We start from the raw sequence: 18,619 nt of genomic DNA on the forward strand, positions 1-18,619 counted from the left end.
AAGCACAGATCCTGCGAGTCACAGCTTGTACTCACTGTAAATGACCTCGCAAAGAACTTGGATAGTAACATCCCAACAGATGTTCTTGCATTGGATCTCTCAAAGGCTTTTGATGTCATCCCACACAAAAAACTAATCCAGAAGTTGAATTTTTATGGAGTTCGCTCTAACATTTTGCGATGGATTACAAATTTCCTTACCAAGCGTGTTCAACGTGTATGTGTAAATGGGAAGAGCTCTGAATGGTATCCAGTCTTGAGTGGTACGCCACAAGGTACAGTGCTTGGCCCTCATCTGTTTTTACTGTATATTAATGACATCCAGAAAGAAGTCTCCAGTACCACTAGGCTCTTCGCCGATGATTGTTTATTATATCGCCCAATTAAATCACCGAATGATATGAGTGATCTCCAAAAGGACCTCGACGTAATGGTCAAATGGTCTCACAGATGGGGCATGCAGTTTAATCCTACCAAATGTGAATTTATGCGAGTCACTAGACAGAGGTCTCCAGGTAAAGCATCCTACAACATTAGTGGTGTTACCCTCCAAGGAACTAAGGAGATCAAGTACTTAGGCATCAAAATCCAAAACGACCTACGCTGGAATTGCCATACTCACTACTCAACCTCTAAAGCTGCGAGTGTATTGAACTTCCTCCGGCGTAATTTTCATCATTGTTCATCCACTGTCAAGCAAAAATTATATTCTACCTTAGTAAGACCACACTTGGAATACGCTGTTGCTGCATGGGATCCTTACACTGACAAAAATATTTCATCCATCGAGAGAATCCAGAGACAAGCTGCACGTTTTGTCACCAACACCTACAGCAAGGAATCTAGCGTCACTCAACTCCTGAACTCCCTTGGATGGAAGTCACTCCAAACAAGACGAGAAGCACATCGCCTGACTTGTTTTCACAAAATGTTGAATAATAGATTGGATATTGATTATTTATCACACACTAAACCCAAGCTTATCCGAAGTAGACGCGGACATTCTCATCAGTTTGAAGTACCATCCTCCAGACTGGAAGTCCACAGAAACTCATTTTTTCCCCGCACAATTAAAGCATGGAATGAACTTCCTTCTTCCGTAATCACACAAACGGATTCTGCTAAATTTAAGGAGATGTTATTAAATGGAATAATTGTTTAAATGTCCACCCTCCGGCACCTCCAGTCAAAACTCCAGTAGGAGTATTCAGGAGGACCTCAACCAAGTACCAAGTACCAACTAAACGACAGGCATTGCATTGAATTGGTTCGCCGCCCATAGCGCGCAACTTATTAACTAGCGGCTGTAGGCCTAGCGCGTGTTATACACACACTTCAGTGTAGGAATAGAATGCATTGTGCATCATCGCATTTGAATTAGTCTGCCACCTGAAATCCATTCGAAATCAAAAACATTCTTGCATTGAAAATGGTTTTGAGACCTGTTACATATGATAACATACATTTCATGAAGGATTGTGCCCTGAAAACTGCGCATGCGCAATTCGCTACTGCCCTCGCACGCATTGACAATGACGTCATTTTTCATTCATGAATCGGGAGCTAGAATACACCGAAGCTGCGTCATCATTGGCTCTTTACTCCCGTCATTTACATATTTTCCCACAACGTTATAACATTTTTGTGCGACGATTTCCAGCGCGATCGGCCGAACATTTTGATACTATAAACTCTGCATTTTTACATCAAATTTTCGATTTTTGGCAAAATATTTTCCTCCTTCGGTGTAACCATGTAGATCTATTCAGTGAAGCTATCGTTGTGTTTGAGATTTGATAAGTCATATTTTTACATGATTTTAAGGTGTGAATTTGTGAAGTTGTTCGATGTGTTCGTTGGTGTGTGTGTATCAATGCATGCGATATGTATGGTAGCGACATGTACGGGTGTGGAGCGACACACATAGAAGCTCAACACCACAATGCAAATTGGTCGCCATATTGTATGGTTTGTGTAGCGTTGTGTACTGATGGGAGCTCTTCAGCCGAGGTTGCCGCCATAACCGCTACGTAACACGAAGGCAAGCACGCATGTTGAGTGCAACGCATTGTGTACACCACACCGATCCATGGAGTAGTGAATCTCGCACACTGCGCTGTGCAGGGAAGCGGACGGCTGGACGGTCAGCCAATCAGCGGCCCGACTATCTTTTTCGTGGCTTTCAACGGGGGATATTGCATCGTGCATTTGGATTATGATTATTTGTGTTTTTAAGGAGGAAAAAGGTGAATTAGGAATGTCTTGAGAGCGATGAAAATCCGTCGCCCCAGGCCCAGCACCAGCTGATCTCCAATCGCAGTGCGTGTTACATGCGATGTGAATATCTGGCGACTTAATGGTAATCAACATTAGACTACACTTATATAGATGTTTCTGACCAGCTTGACAATGACATATTCTATGCTGCATTTACAATTACATGATGTTCCCCGTGGCATATCTATAGACTATCAGGCCTCGAATTAACCGACGGCTACCGACGGCCATGGCCGTCGGTGCCCCTCTCATTGGCCGCAATACCTTTCTTTCCTTGATCAAAGTTACGGCCAAAAAAAAAAAATGTGCCCTTTTTCTTGTGGCAGTGGTGCCCTTTTAGAATGAAAGTTATTATGTATGACGTACAATATGCCCTTTCTCAAAGTCTACTCAAATATCATACCTTCAGTTCACTCGCGTCCCAATATATCTGATTCAAACTCAAAGTATCTTTCTGAGATACGAGACGACGTGTACGTACATGCGTCTACACCCGACCGGCTTTTACCGTCCTGACTGCCTCCGCAGCGCAGCGGCCATAGAGTTACTAGCTAGGCAGCGGCGGCGAACCGGAGCAGGTGGTCGCAAGCCATGCTAAAAAATGCCAGGCCTGTCGGACAGCTGGGAGCATTGCCATCTCTCTCGCTCTGCATTCATGCCCGCCCGACCCGCGCCGCATGCTCAAAGCAAAATGGCGCCTGAAGTGCTCCAAAGCGAGCGCGGCGTGTGCGTTGAGAACGTACTGTATTACAGAACCTACATCGTATTGCGTATGGCCTACTGCCTAACGTCGTCTGCTGCGGAGAGATCTTATGTGTGCGTGCGCTGCTGGAGTGTAGCAGCACGGTTGATAGCATACAGCTCTATGGGGCATTCACATCACGTATAAACACCCAACATGCCCTTTCGAATGTGGCCTTGGTGCCCCTCTGACTGACCTAAGTGCCCTGGCCTCTTGGAAAAAGTGCCCTTTTCTAAATGGCCTTGCCCCTCCAAAATCCTATTTCGAGGCCTGGACTATAGTCTATCAGTTTATCACCATGTTCCTGGCCCCTGGCAGCCATGGCATGGCCGGCAGTCACGTTTCATGCCACCGTAGTCAAAAAGGGATGGACGTGAGATGACGCGGTGAGACGGGATAGGCAAACGTGACAAGCCGTGATTGCCGTGGATGCCGTGTCAGATTTTTGAATTGTCCAAACATTTGCCATAGCAGTCGTGGTGCTAAGGAGAAACCTTACCTTGGATGTCATTTTGAAATGCCATGAAGAATGCAACTTGCCAACAAAACACGACGGCACGTAACAGGCCGTAAAATAGGCGTAACAAATCTTGGAGGCAGTCTGTATACATTATCTACACAGAGGGAGGCAATAGGAAAATATTGATAGTCTAGCCTTACCAGACGCTGTGAGAACGCGATCAAGTGAAGGCTGCTGAAAAATGCACCACGCCATACCTTGTTGGCGCAAGGTTGCATCGGGGACGTTGCGGCGCCTGTTGGTGTCCGAATTCTGGCGAGTTGGCACTTGCATTCAACCCCTGTATATTAAGTCACTGCATCAGCATGCAGATCCCTAAAGTTACAGAGATTTTGTGGGGTTTTTTGCGTCTTTGTGGATACCATCACGCTCTGAGCTTGCGATAAGCAAAAAATCTTGCAACAGAATGGCGTATTTCTAGATTTTTAGCACTTTTTTGGCAACCCGAATTCTTAACACGGGACTTAATTCGCACGCTTCAGAAAAGGTGCGCCGATTCTGCATTTTTTAAATTCGGGATTTTCGAAATTTGGGATATTGGATTAATTTTTGGAGATGACTAAGGGACTTTCCTGTTGTGAACGACAAATTGCACCAAAATCACATGAAATATTTAACCCGTTGAGGACGAGTCCCGAGTATACTCGTGCAGGTGTCTATGGGAAATGCGTGTTGTAGCAAAATCAGTCTGTCTTCAACGGGTTAAATAGCTTATTTCCAATCGCTCGCGTTTCAGATTGTGCAGCCAATGTATGCCGTGATCACTCATGAAGAGTGGGTTGTTGTTTTGAGCGACAAAATAAAAGTTGACATCGATATTGATGCTTCCCGGTAAAAGTTTATGTAAGTGATTGGAAATCAGCTATTTAAGTATTTCCTGTGATTTTGATGCAATTTGGGCATGCAGAATTTGAGATATCTACATGGATACAAAAGTTCTACATTTGCATCACATGTACATGGTAAAGTTAGTGTAACATAGTGAATTAATTCATGAACCAATGGACATCTTCAAACTAAAACAAAGCAGTGTATAATCAAAGAAATTTAGAATTTTGAAGATGTAGGTTCTAGTCAAGTTAGTTGTAATAGTGGTATTTCTCTGCTATCACAATACACGCACTGTATTTTCCACTAGATACCAAAAACTGTGTACAAAAGTGGGTCGGCATTTTTAGTTTTTTTAACGAAACCTCACACTATGTTACAGATTGAATTGAAGCGGAGGAAATGAGACTTCTGTACATTACTCTTTTTAAGTGTTGTAATGGTCTGGGCGGGAACGTGACTTAGTGGGCTCCATTATGGTTCCAAAAGGATGTTTTTATTATATTCTTTTTTCCAGTGGATGGTAAATGGTCAAGAGTTGTCATTTTTTTGTTATTGTTTACGCCATTACCTGAGTTTTGCTGATCCTACTGTATTCAATCTATTGCAGTTCGTCGCAGATGGAGTCTTCCGTGCTGAATTGAACGAGTTCTTGACACGGGAGTTGGCCGAGGATGGCTACAGCGGTGTGGAGGTCCGTGTGACGCCAACCAGGACTGAGATCATTATCCTGGCCACACGCACCCAGAGTGTGCTCGGAGAGAAGGGCAGGCGCATCCGCGAACTCACTGCTGTGGTGCAGAAGAGGTTCAACTTTGCTGAGAGCAGTGTCGAGGTATCGTTGTGGAATTAGACCCATGATCTATGCGTTGTTGTATGGATATTTCAATTCTGAAGAAAGAGGAGTTTATAGTGAAAGTCTTTCTTGGCATCTCACAAAAGCTTATTAGGCCTAGCTCTCATCCATCAGAGTGCAATACATGCATTGTGTGATGCCACATCATTGATTCCATAATGAAAATCTCTTGTTCATTGCAGTTTCATACCTGTTTTGGTTACTGCCTGCCAATTCATGTTGTGATAGATGGGAAGAATGTGAAATGTATATTGTTCTCAGAGACTTTACACCTGACCAGTAAATATCCTGACTTTTTTCTTATTAGAAATTGTTAAAAGTGAAGTTAGTAAAGAGGAAAAGTAAAGAGAAGAGGTAGATGTTTTAACAGATCACCCATAGCAGTGTCATGACAGACTGACATCCAGAAATACGGAGGTCTTTTCAACTTACTAATCTTTGGGTTCTATGTCTGCAGCTCTACGCTGAGAAGGTTGCCACCCGTGGTCTGTGTGCCATTGCCCAGTGCGAGTCCCTGCGCTACAAGCTCATCGGTGGTCTGGCCGTCAGGAGGGCATGCTATGGCGTCCTGCGCTTCATCATGGAGAGCGGAGCCAAGGGCTGCGAGGTGGTCGTCTCCGGCAAGCTGCGAGGTCAGAGGGCCAAGTCGATGAAGTTCGTCGACGGCCTCATGATCCACAGCGGAAACCCCGTCAAGGACTACGTCGATGTCGCCATCAGGCACGTCATGTTGAGGCAGGGTGAGTTTTCTTTACCACAGAACATAATTATGCAGTCACACACTGTACATGCATTATGGTTTATGAGTATGATATTTTGGATATTGGGACTTGTTATGACAGTTTTGTGAATGATTGAATTCACGATCAAGAAGCATGATGATGGAATGAGAAATGTTTCATTATCCCTTTTCAGGAGAATATTTAGTGTTTTCCCACCATGATGATACACTAATGAGGCATTTGTCCGATGGGTGGCAATATTTTCTCAAGATGTTGATTCAGTAAATATCAGTTGACTTGTGAAATTCACAAAAATAAGAACGTTGTGAAATATGCCTCGTATACAGTACATGTTATTTTTGCTCATGGAAATTTAATTGGCAAAAAGAAAAAGCAAAGAAAAGAATATACTAATATTTTGCCGCCTTTTCAGTTCTCATGAGACTGAACAAATGTGAAGTTGGTCTATTAGGTGAGACATTGAGGCAACCATTTAGATTGCCATGAGTTTCTAGCCTACACCTGGCTGCGTGCTCTGTTGCTATAATAAACATTTAATACCCCTCCTATTCACCACACTGCAAACGACTACTAGTAATTGCTTGGAATTATGTATTTTTATACATTGAAGGGTAAAATGTGTTTACTCCAAGTCATTTCATGCTGGATATGTATTGTGATTGTACTTGGAAATCTGTAATATCTTGTTTAGAATAGAAGCAGACCCATAGTTGCCATGTTGTGATCATGTCACACCAGTTTCTTCATGCATGGGATGTTACTTTCACGTGATCATGTCACACCAGTCTCTTCATGCGTGGATGTTACTTTCGCATGATTACCATGAGGCCATCTATATTTCAGTAGTTTTTCAGGTTTTTTTTAAATGATGTTAGCATAGTGAAAGAACATAGAGACAACTCCCTCATTCCCCCTTGCTATGTATACCATGGTAGGTAGAATTAAACTTGTAGATGTAGACTACTGATATTACGTGGGAACTTTAGGGTGTGGTTGGTTGACTTGTCTCATGCTTCTGTTTTGTTTTGAGTTGTTGTTTACACTTCCTTTTCTTGAGTTCAGTATTTAATCTTTCCATTTTGAGTATGCATATTAATTTTGAAACCGGGATTGTAATGCTATTAGCTAAGTTTCTTATCAGCTTTGGTGATTTTGAAGCACATTTTAAAAAGAGATTACAATTTTGCATGTTGTTCATTTGTTTTAGGGCAAGTTTGAAGAGATTGTTTAAGATTGTGGGCTATTTATTTGTATACATCTGTTTTTCTCTTCTAGGGGTGCTTGGCATCAAGGTCAAGATCATGAGACCATTTGACCAGACGGGAAAGATGGGACCAAAGAAGCCTCTCCCAGATGTCATCAGCATCTCAGAGCCCAAGGATGAGGAGCCACCTGCCCAGCCATGGTCTGAGCAGAAGGTTAGTACTCTCTCTCTCTCTCTCTCTCTCTCCTTCACGAACACGCACAAACATAAATACACACAGACAGGCACTCACAGACACATACACAACCTGTTCTCTCACATTGTCAAAAAAAAGATTTAAAAAAAATTCAAGTAATCTTTCATTAAGGCATTACTACAGTGCACTCCTGTTATAATGAACACAGTTAAATCTAAACTCTTATACCAAAGTAGAAATTAAGATCCCAGAATTATCAACTATATAACTTTATGTACTTTACTGCTCGGCTATAACAAAATTTTGATATAACGAAAGAAAACTGCTGGTCCTGAGAACTTAATTTTAACGGGAGTCGCCTCTGCTACTGGAAACGGTGCCAGTGGCATAACATGTATTGTGCCAGTGGCGTAACATGTATTGGCTGTCTGTCTTCCATTTGTTCATCCTTGCATTTTTATTTCCTCATAACCGGGCAACTTTGCAACATGGCTGATTTTGATAGCCTCATGAATCTTTTTATTTGTGGATATATGAACATTCATGATGAACTGATTGTAGGACTCCTGAGGTTATGAAATTTGAAGTCACCAGTGCAATCCTAAACATCACAGTGTTCAATGACCTGTCTTACCAGAACTTTCCAGTTGAGAATTCACCAGCTATATATGCAACATGAAGTTGGTATCAGGCTGAAGAGTGACAGAACAAACTTTTCTCAATTATTAGATGCACCTAGTAAGTTCAAAGGATATGGTAAGATTTTTTATTATTTGTTTATTTTTTGCCTCTTGTAATACCTCAGCATTGTTCCGTTCAAATCATTATGTGATAATCGTATTTGGGCATACTGTAAAAGTGGTTAGTTTTGTGTGACTAATTTTTCGCGCTTGGCCAGGTAAGATGAGTTTCATGTGTTTTTAATTCCGCAGAATCAAGACATCAACTACTGGAACATATGGCAAGCAAAATATTTGCGTGCTTTTATTTTTGCGCTAGTTTCTGGTTGCCCGAAATGTGCAAAAATTTCAGCACTGCGAAAATTTTCACTTTTACAGTACCGGTAGTTAGATTTTATGCCAACCCATGGGTCACTCTCAAGTGAATCACAGAAAATGGCAGCTAACATGCAGGGAAAGATAAAGCAGAAGTGCCTGTCCACTTTATTAGCATAGGATAAAGTCAGGTGAGATTTCCACCCCAATGTTTCATCGCAAGAGTTTCACCTGTGAATTTTCTGTGTTCCAAATGAAACCTATTGTCATGATCTGCATTCATGTACACACTGCTTCGTCCGTAAATGCCTTAGTGTATGTCATACTCACTTTCACACAGTATGGTTTTATTGATGATGGGTCTTTATTCCCCCCCCCCCCCCCCCCCCCCCCCCCCCCCCCCCCCCCCCCCCCCCGTTCTTCCATTCAATTGTGAATGGTTAGGGAGCCAAGCCCATAGACCAGCAGCAGCCAGCAGCCCAGCAGCCTCAACAGCCACAGCAACCACCCCCAGCCCAGCAGCCCATGGCCGCTGCCCCTGTGGCACAGCCCCCACCCCAACAGCCAATGATGTGAAGGGCTTCTCTCTTCAACGTGAAGTGAGTAGCCTTTTTTTCTAGTCGCCTCAAGATATGGCTTTCATATGTAAGTCGGAAGAAACCCTCATGTAGGGAATACCAGAATGGGGTGTAAACCAGAACTGGGACCACAGTACTGGAGTAGGGAGTGAGACATGGTCCTTCGAAGACTTTGATCCAATTGCTAACTGTGAATACTACCTGTAATAAATGTATAACTGCAAGTACTGTGGCATTGAGTCTTCAGCTGTCTGGACTTGGGGTTCTACCATAGAATTTCTTTTTCTAGACAAGGCTTTGGTTATTAATCAGATTTGCTGTTATAAGAGCTGATTGAGAATGTTCAAAAGGGGGAAACAAAGCTTTAACTGTTCACTATGGTATAGTGAACACCTTGAATTTTACGTATACCATGTAGTTCAAGTAGCTTTGTCAAAGTCAATATTTTCTCAGATCAGAGCTCCACAAATGTTGGTTTGAAACCACAAGCAGGATTTTGAGAATACTATTTCTATTTGAGCTGCTTGAAATGGTTCACACCCTCTGTCTTGAAAAGACCAATGTAATGTGTGTGCTAGGTCAGAAAGGGATTTATAAATAAAATATAAGATCAGTGACATTTCATTAAAATAATATGTAATTGGGTACTCCATGTAAGGCCACATTGACAGAAAAAAAGTTTCCTAAGAATATATTTTGTAATAGTAGATAACTTGTAGATGACACAAAGACTTGCCATATCATGTTTTCAAATTATCTGTTGTATGCTCTGTTCAAGTTTTCATTTCGTTGAAGTGCTAAGGTCAAATTATTTCAATTTGTCACAATTTACCAAAGGATTCAATACACCTCTCCTACTTATTCTCTAGAATTATTATGATCGCTTCAAGCAGTCTTCGGGATAATAAATCTGTGTGAAATAAGGCCTAAATGAGTTCTTTGTGTACCATCATTTTGTTTACTGAAATAACAGTGACATGGTAAATACTTCTATAGTACAATCAGACACTTGCAAGCCTAGTTCAGAACAGTTCTTGCCCTTCAAAGCTGAAATAGCTCTCTCATGCAAATTGTGAGTTTTATGCTGCTGTACATGTGTGCTTTGTTACATGTGTGCTTTGTTACTGAGAATAGGAGATGTGATTCGATAGCATTCCAAAGCAGTGAGTGTGTATGTGTGGAAGGCACTTGCCAGAAACAAAAGATATGACTGATATTCCATGTCAGTGACATTTTGACGTGCAAACAAATACAAGATGCACTCAAAGATCCTTGTGACAAATTTGCATGTTCATCAATGGCAACTGCAAATTATGACTTATATCGAATAATAACGCTCTTTCTTGTTTTCTTTGTTTTACATTTTTCTACAGCTTTCCGGAGATGGGGAAATCATCCCACAAGGCATTGTAATGTAAATAAAGAACATAAGGTCAAAGTTACATGCCAACAAAATTACTGTGTCTTATGTGCTTACATCTGTTGTCAGTTTAATTTGCATTTGAATGATTGGATTGGATTCTCATTTGTAATGCCCTTTGCTAGTAGATGTACCAGATGAACTTCTACCTCACCACTATGTACCACACAAAAATTCATGAAGTATTGATCTAGAGGGTATTGCTTGGATATATACATGTAATTATTTATTATTCTAAGAAAAAAAAATTACAAAGAAAAAAAAATTGTGATTTCTAAGGAGCTGACAATGTGTTGTCAATGTTAATGGTGCATCCTTCCTTCCTCACTTCCTAAAGTTGCACATTCCAAAAGCTATTAAGGAGCTAAAAACAAAAACTAAACAACATATAATCTTTTGTACCTTTTGGAATAAGTAGACATTCATTCAAAAATATTGACAGACTTGCTATTTCAGTCATCATTCTTGAATCTTAACAGCACCAAACATTAATATGACATATATCTTCTCCCCTTTTTTCTCACAAAGTGTGATCATAAATGCTGTGGTGATGTCGACTGATCAGCTACAGGGAAACCACACTATAACAAGGTCACCAAGACCACTGAATTGACCTCTTTATAGCCATACTTCGTAAACGTGCCAATAATGAAACCAGCTATAAAATACAATAATGGAAAATTAGGACTGCCAAATTCACCTCGTGAGAGGCAGTACCTCATTTACATTATTTATAATTTTGTTATAATGTGGCTTCCCTGGCAATGGGTGAGATAATTTTGTGTTTTCTTGGCCAGTGATGTTCATTTTGCACTTGTAGGGAGATGCTTTGCATAGCAAGTTGGTATGTGGTGGTTGAGAAGTTAGTTTGGATGTAGGAAAAAAGTTAACAAGTCAGAAGATGTGTGGTGCTTTTGAATTTTCTATCTCGCGTAGATGAGTCATTTATGTAAGATAAAGAGAAATAGTGGAAATGCATTCACAGCTATGTGTGTGTGTGTGTGTTTACTACTGTAGAAGTGGAAATTTTCGCGGTGTTGAAATTTTCACGCATTTCGCGCAACCAGAAACTAGCGCGAAAATAAAAGCACGCGAATATTTTGCTTGCCATATACTCCTGTGCGTGATGTCTTGATTCCACGGAATTAAAAACACGCGAAACTCTTCTTACCTGGCGAAGCGCGAAAATTAGTCACACGAAAATATTCACTTTTACAGTAGTTTGTTGATATGAAAGTAACTAGCAGTATCTCAGATTCATAAACTGTAGGTTTTAAAAGGAATTGCAGAGTTTTGGTTGAGACCTAACCGCAGGGTTTCTAGTATTTATGTGTGTGTGTGTGTGTGAGATAATGGGGGAACTATTATGAAACATGAAAGAACATCATTCCAAAAGGGAATCAATATTTATTTGATGAAAATTGATTTTGAAATGGCCGAGATATCCAAAATAAAGCTATCCTAATACATTGTAAAAGGTGGGACCCTCCTACATGTATATTAGGGTCGCTTTGTTTTACTTTGTTTTTGGATGTCTCGGCCATTCCTAAACCGATTTTCATTCCTTAAACTTTGAATTCCTCTTAGAATGGTATGCTCTGTATTATTTCATTAGTGGTTTCATGGAATCCCGTAGAGTTAAAAGCTCAGTTCTTATCTCCACCAATACTATACTATCCCTTTAACTTGGCAGTGAACGGCAACTGCTATAAGACGTAGCTTCAGGAGCTCCCAAAATAAGCAAGAATGTTTCTAGAAATATAAATGCTCGTTACAAGTTGGAATAATCCATTGTATATTAATAAATATGGGTTATTCATTTGAATACAGGCGAACCCTGTTATAATGAGATACTCTTTCTATTAAAGAAGATGCACCCTGGTACATTGTATTGAATCCTTGAAGTGTGCATTTTATAAAGTCAATTTTTCTCCATTCTTTCAATTTTGTTTAATATCCAGAGCAAGTAAGAGAATAATGGCAGTTTTACCTGTAAAATCCTCTTATATGTACTAATGAAATCTTGTGTTTCTGAAATTAGCTCTCTACTATACAGAGTGATTGTGCCATAGACATGCATGATAAAAAAATCCTTACGGGCAGAATATTTTCGCAATAATGAAATCTTGTATCCGTGTCCTTGATATAAATGGGTTCGCCTGTAGTGGTGCAGTCAAGTGCACAAGGTCCCTGTTGTCTCTCGATCCCTACATTGTAGAATGTTGATTCCTACATACATGTAGCATACTTGATGACGAAAATAATTTCCCTGAAAGAGCTCTTGTACATGTAGTTAGTGAAAATGACCACATCTCAAACCTTCCACACTCGGTTTTGCTATTGTAAACCAATACATAAAATGAACACTTATTCACGCTTTGTCAACGTTGCATAATCATTTATATTCAATATACTCCAATATATTATGAAACTTTTACTTCACATCAATTTATACATGCACTTGTATGTGTATGAAGTACTGTATTGACACAAGCCATGATGGCATAAAAGAAAGGAGAGATTCAGGTTTTCACACAATATATGTAAATAAAAACAACAACGCTAATATGATCACAGTTGTCCAATGCCCATTAAAATATTGAAGAGTATCTGTGCATTTACAGGTCAAATCCTGAACATGGCACACAATGCTACAATCAACCTCTTACATGCTGGCTTCACTGGGACAAAGTACCAAAATGTGAGCTATCTTTGTCAAGATTGCTTGTATTAAAGAAAAGGCTTTGCTCTTCACTCAACTCGGTTTAAAGAGGAATTTACCCCAAATATACAAGTACATGTGGATTGAGTGAATGCAGCAATATTAGTAGAACACATCAGTGAAAGTTGGAGGAAAATCAGACAATCCATTCAAAAGTTATGAACTTTCTAGGTTTTGGTGATGAGACTGCTGGATCAGAAGATTGTACTACATATCGTCTGTTGAGAATGAGAAAGGCGTTAAGTTGTCTCAAACACTGAGTTTATAGTGGCAACTTAACGCCCTTATGATTCTCAACCAACGATATAATGACATCATACATGAACTACGATATAGAGAAAATAAAATGAAAATTCAACATATTTTCACTTTTCTAGCATAATGAAAGAGCACAAGGCTTACCTCTTTCAGAAAAAAAGAGGGAATAGTACATGTATTACCCTTGACAATGTCAGTAACAAGTCCAGGGAATGTGTACTTTCATAATTATGAAGTATTTTGTGGAATTTTCCTTATATTTTCTTTAAATAGTAGTTCATATGTGATGTTTTGGTTTAGTGGTGTGTATCACTCGGGAGTGAGTATTTACGCCAAAATGATGTCATTATCTGCAGTATTCTTCTCATCCAGCGGTCTCATCACCGAAATTTCAAAAATTCGTAACTTTTGAATGGATTGTCCAATTTTCCTCAAATTTTCACAGATGTGTTTTACTAATATTGCTGCATTCCCTCAATCCATATGCATATTTGGGGGAAAATTCCCCTTTAACTTTTGAATAAAATAATTATATTTTGTACATGAATTACAATGCAGGTTATAATGAATGTCTTGACTCTTCAGTTTCTCGTACACTTGGTATGTTGTACAATGTATAAGTTTAAGCGATTCCTCTAAGGGAAATTTCGCATCATACTTGGCAAATAAAGATGTACACGTACACAATGTTGGACTTCATACACTGAACTATTACAGAATAGATACGGTGGACTCTTACAACTATACTCCCATAGACAAAGATACACTTTAATGTCCTTTGGAAATTCTGTCGTATCACTCTGCAAAACAACAATACAAAGAGACTTGGAACTATCACACATGAAAAAGAAATAACTTTGTTGTAGCTAAGATTTTGACATAACAGTCTTCAAAATATGAGCACCACTGTATACAAAAACTAAGAAGTCACCCACACAGGGGACTATCCAACATTATGAGTACAGTACTAGGTTGTTTTATGTTAAGATGGTCTCAATCTACATCTGCCTTTCACAGTAAAGCCTTTTGAATGATTCTAAATACTTTACAGGCCTACAAATATGCACACTGCATGTAATAGTCCAACATTGTTGAAGTCCTTTTTAAAGTCCTTTTTGATGTTTAATATCCTTTTAACACTTTAAAGACAAGTCCCTAGAATACTCCGACAGATATCTATGGGTTAACAATTCTCTTCTGTTACACACCTGCAATGACATGTCTGTATGCTGTATACAATCGTAATTGTAGGAATACCAAAAAGGATGACCTGTCCAATGTTGTACAGGACATGTTAGGGAGGCACAAGATTTGGGTAAAAATAAACATTTCTACATACAAGTTACATGTACAATATTGTAATGAACAAATGCCAAAGACACACTACGTGTACCTGGTAAAACATCTGCCCTCAATCACACACACAAAGCAATTGTCACATCACTTTTACACTTACAGCTGCTACTGATTGTTCCAGAAGTCTTGATACATTATACAACTGTGATATACATGTATTTTACCCCGATACCACATAAATCGCATCACTACACTTTCTCATACTTCTGCAATTCCCCCATACTTTGTACAAAAAAAAGCATTAATACTGCATTTCTACATCGTCATCATAAAGATATCTATACAAAGTTTGTATATAAAACATTGTCAAACGTCTATGCTCACTTCGCATGCCCCCACTGATGGTCAAACATTTCACGCTAATTGCACTTCAGGCATATTTTATACGTTGCAGTCAACAAGCAGGCTTATCCAAGAGCAGTACGGACCTTTCCAACTCATCTGCATGACCTCATTTTAGGAGAATATAGAAAATAGCAACATGTGCTGTCATGGTTAAAAAAAAACAACAAACTCAAAATCCAAACCAAAAAAATTGTAAAGTGCCATTGCTTGACTGACCTTGGCAATCAATGTGAGAAACTGCTATTGATAATAAAAGGGGATGGCACATCATTCAGTCAAAGTTTGACAGGGAAATAAGTTCTTTAACTACCAGGTACCTTTAATATCTAAAATTCATATTCTTGAATGAAATCTATAGACTGCAAGTAAACACATCAATGACTCATATCCATCATTTTAAGAAAAGACAAAGTAGCTTTTCACTGCATTTTGTCTAACAAATATTTTACACTTGCCAACCAGCTCTTTTGCCACAGATTTGGCAAGATGTTTGAAAATAAAGAGAACAGTCCATCTCAAATACAGGGCAAGAGGTATCTCCAATTACTTATCATCTTTGAAAATTACTTGAAAATACACTAGTTATTTTCATGAGTTATCAGGCAATATTATCAGAATGTAAACATCTCAAAAATCCACACCTGGAGACTTCAGTATTCCACTCTTGAAGAATACAACCACCACTGGATTAAAACCTCTGAATATCTACATTGTATTCACTCCTGACGGCAGTGCTTAACAATGTAAACGTGATGTAAGCATAATTACCATTTCATGAATGGATGCCAACAACAAATGGCTGTCCCAACTGATTAAGTATAACCATCAAAAGTGATGCTTCTCAATTTGTATTTATCATACTTGCGTATTATATGTAGTGGACTGATACAAAGTGCAGTCACCTTGAACAGTATAAGGGCGAGCATCTTACATTTGGCTTGTGCGTATTTTCATAATTTTGTTGTGGCAGTATTTTGAGATTGTGAAAGTGACATCCTGCTTGGAAGATATTTTGTGATGAAAATGAAACATTTTAATGGAGAGAGAGATGTCATAAATATGTGGTCTTATACAGTACTATGCAGAGAACTTCATATGATATTGCCTTCCTAGTCTGAGATACATCAGGGGGGTGTTTCATCAACGTTTGTCAGCGCTGACAACTTGAATCACCATAGTAACAGTCAGTGACCAGAGCATCTCAGCCAATCAAAACCAAGGATTTTGCTGAAATTGTCAGCGCTGACAGTTGTCAGCACTGACAAACGTTGATAAAACACCCCCCTGAAATTAAGTTATCAAAGAGTAATGCCACTAAAAGTGTCGAGGTAATTCAAAACAAGGAAAAGTAGAAATTACGCGGTGCGTAATATATGTCCCCGCCGGAAGTAGCATTTTGTAACAAAATGTACAATACAGGTCAACAAATCAAGGTCAAAGGTCAAAATTCTGTGTATTAGCGTTGAAGCCCTCACCTAGTGCCATCACATAAAGCAAACGGAATCGAAATCGGGTTAGAAATGGCGAAGGAGTAGCATTTTGTAGCAAAATGTACAATACAGGTCAAAAAATCAAGGTCAAAGGTCAAAGAAGTCAGAGGTCAAAATTCTGTGTAGAAGTGTTGAAGCCCTCACCTAGTGCCATCACATAAAGCAAATGGAATCGAAATCGGGTTAGAAATGGCGAAGGAGTAGCATTTTGTAGCAAAATGTACAATATAGGTCAAAAAATCAAGGTCAAAGGTCAAAGAAGTCAAAGGTCAAAATTCTGTGTACAAGTTTTGAAGCCCTCACCTAGTGCCATCACATAAAGCAAATGGAATCGAAATCAGGTTAGAAATGGCGAAGGAGTAGCATTTTGTAGCCAAATGTACAATACAGGTCAAAAAATCAAGGTCAAAGGTCAAAGAAGTCAAAGGTCAAAATTCTGTGTAGAAGTTTTGAAGCCCTCACCTAGTGCCATCACATAAAGCAAACGGAATCGAAATCGGGTTAGAAATGGCGAAGGAGTAGCATTTTGTAGCCAAATGTACAATACAGGTCAAAAATCAAGGTCAAAGGTCAAAGAAGTCAAAGGTCAAAATTCTGTGTAGAAGTTTTGAAGCCCTCACCTAGTGCCATCACATAAAGCAAACGGAATCAAATCGGGTTAGAAATGGCGAAGGAGTAGCATTTTGTAGCAAAATGTACAATATAGGTCAAAGGTCAAGGTCAAAGGTCACGACTGAAATTCTGTGTAGAAGTTTCAAAGCTCCCATGTAGTGCTATCATATAAAGCAAACAAAATCAAAATTGGCTCATAAATGACAGAGAAGTAGCAAATTGAAGATTTTGATCACACACGGACGCACACACGGACGGACACACGGACACACGGACACACGGACGGACGGACACACGGACACACACACGTACGGAGCCCGTTTCATAGTCCCCTGCTCGAACTCGTTCGGCGGGGACAATTACTTAATCCCCAGGAACCCCTGATTGACCACCACTGACATTAAATGAGGTAATATAGACCATCAAAACGGCATTATGCACATTTTACTGCATGCAAACTATCATTTACTATACCAGGAGGGCCTACTTTACGACTGTCACAGCAAAACAAAATAACATGGATGATTGTCCAGGCATGTACAATGCACATATGGATATTTGTCATTTAGGCATGAAATGAACTGTTCTTGCTGACACATACACACTTTTTTTATGCGGTGTTGCATCCAAAAAGTGATTAGTGACCAAATGGTGATTAAATCTGAAACAGATGACCAGTACTCAGGATGATGAATACGCACTCCATCTACATGTATCTACCAGGAACTCTAACTTCTGCAAATTTATGACAGGCCCACTCTTTTATGATACCTGCATTTTGAAGAACAAACATTTCCCAAAGGTCAGTTTGACGCTGAACATTCGACCCTTGACCACCATAAACACATCATATGTAATTACTATGTGCATCATTCAGCAACTCAGAGAGAGAGAGTGTGTGTGTGTACACATGTCCAGTGTGACAGACACTGAGACAAGATAGCAGTAGTAGCAGTAGTATTAGGAATATACAGACAGACTGTGAGCAGTCTCAGAGAGCACAGTAAAGATATATAATGCCCTTACTAAGGTTTGAACATTTACATGCTTCACAGTTGTGACACCTGTTACACACTGTAATGCATGGAAGACTATCACGATTACTACCTTTATCAAAATCTTAGGTACTAATGGTATGTTTGCTGGCAACAATTTATAATTCTATACGTATATAATCAAGTATGTCATACTCATAACATTTCAATGTGTCTGTAATAGACACATATATTAAAATATCTTTTCCATTTCAGTATTGTTAATGCTCAAAATATGTCAGTACCATATCACATCAACTTTAGTAACTCTATGATCACATCAACAATACAAGGATCTACACACCAAGTACACTGTATTATGTATTGTGCTCCTGTCACACACAAGCATCTTACTAATCTACACAGGTGGGATAGTGAAGGACTGAAGGTATAGTACAATGTATGATTAAACTTCTGACACTCCATTCAAAGTGGATGGCACAT

The 18,619-nt window shown here is 39.5% G+C and overlaps 1 protein-coding gene across 1 annotated transcript in view; it reads left to right on the plus strand.

Moving 5' to 3' along the window:
- The window catches only part of LOC139736537 (small ribosomal subunit protein uS3A-like), a 31,670-nt gene extending 21,277 nt beyond the window's left edge, over positions 1-10,393 (plus strand). Inside the window, exons 2-6 of the mRNA XM_071647287.1 lie at positions 4,977-5,201; positions 5,680-5,962; positions 7,241-7,383; positions 8,805-8,959; positions 10,312-10,393. Of these exons, the coding sequence (XP_071503388.1) occupies positions 4,977-5,201; positions 5,680-5,962; positions 7,241-7,383; positions 8,805-8,936 (783 nt within the window). The 3' untranslated portion in view covers positions 8,937-8,959; positions 10,312-10,393. The remainder of the gene's footprint in view (positions 1-4,976; positions 5,202-5,679; positions 5,963-7,240; positions 7,384-8,804; positions 8,960-10,311) is intronic.
- The last annotated feature ends 8,226 nt before the right edge of the window (positions 10,394-18,619 follow it).

The sequence above is a fragment of the Diadema antillarum genome, unplaced genomic scaffold (assembly GCF_040938485.1).
Source record: "Diadema antillarum isolate AM-2024a unplaced genomic scaffold, OU_Dant_1.0 seq00000651_RagTag, whole genome shotgun sequence".
Lineage (NCBI taxonomy): Eukaryota > Metazoa > Echinodermata > Echinoidea > Diadematoida > Diadematidae > Diadema > Diadema antillarum.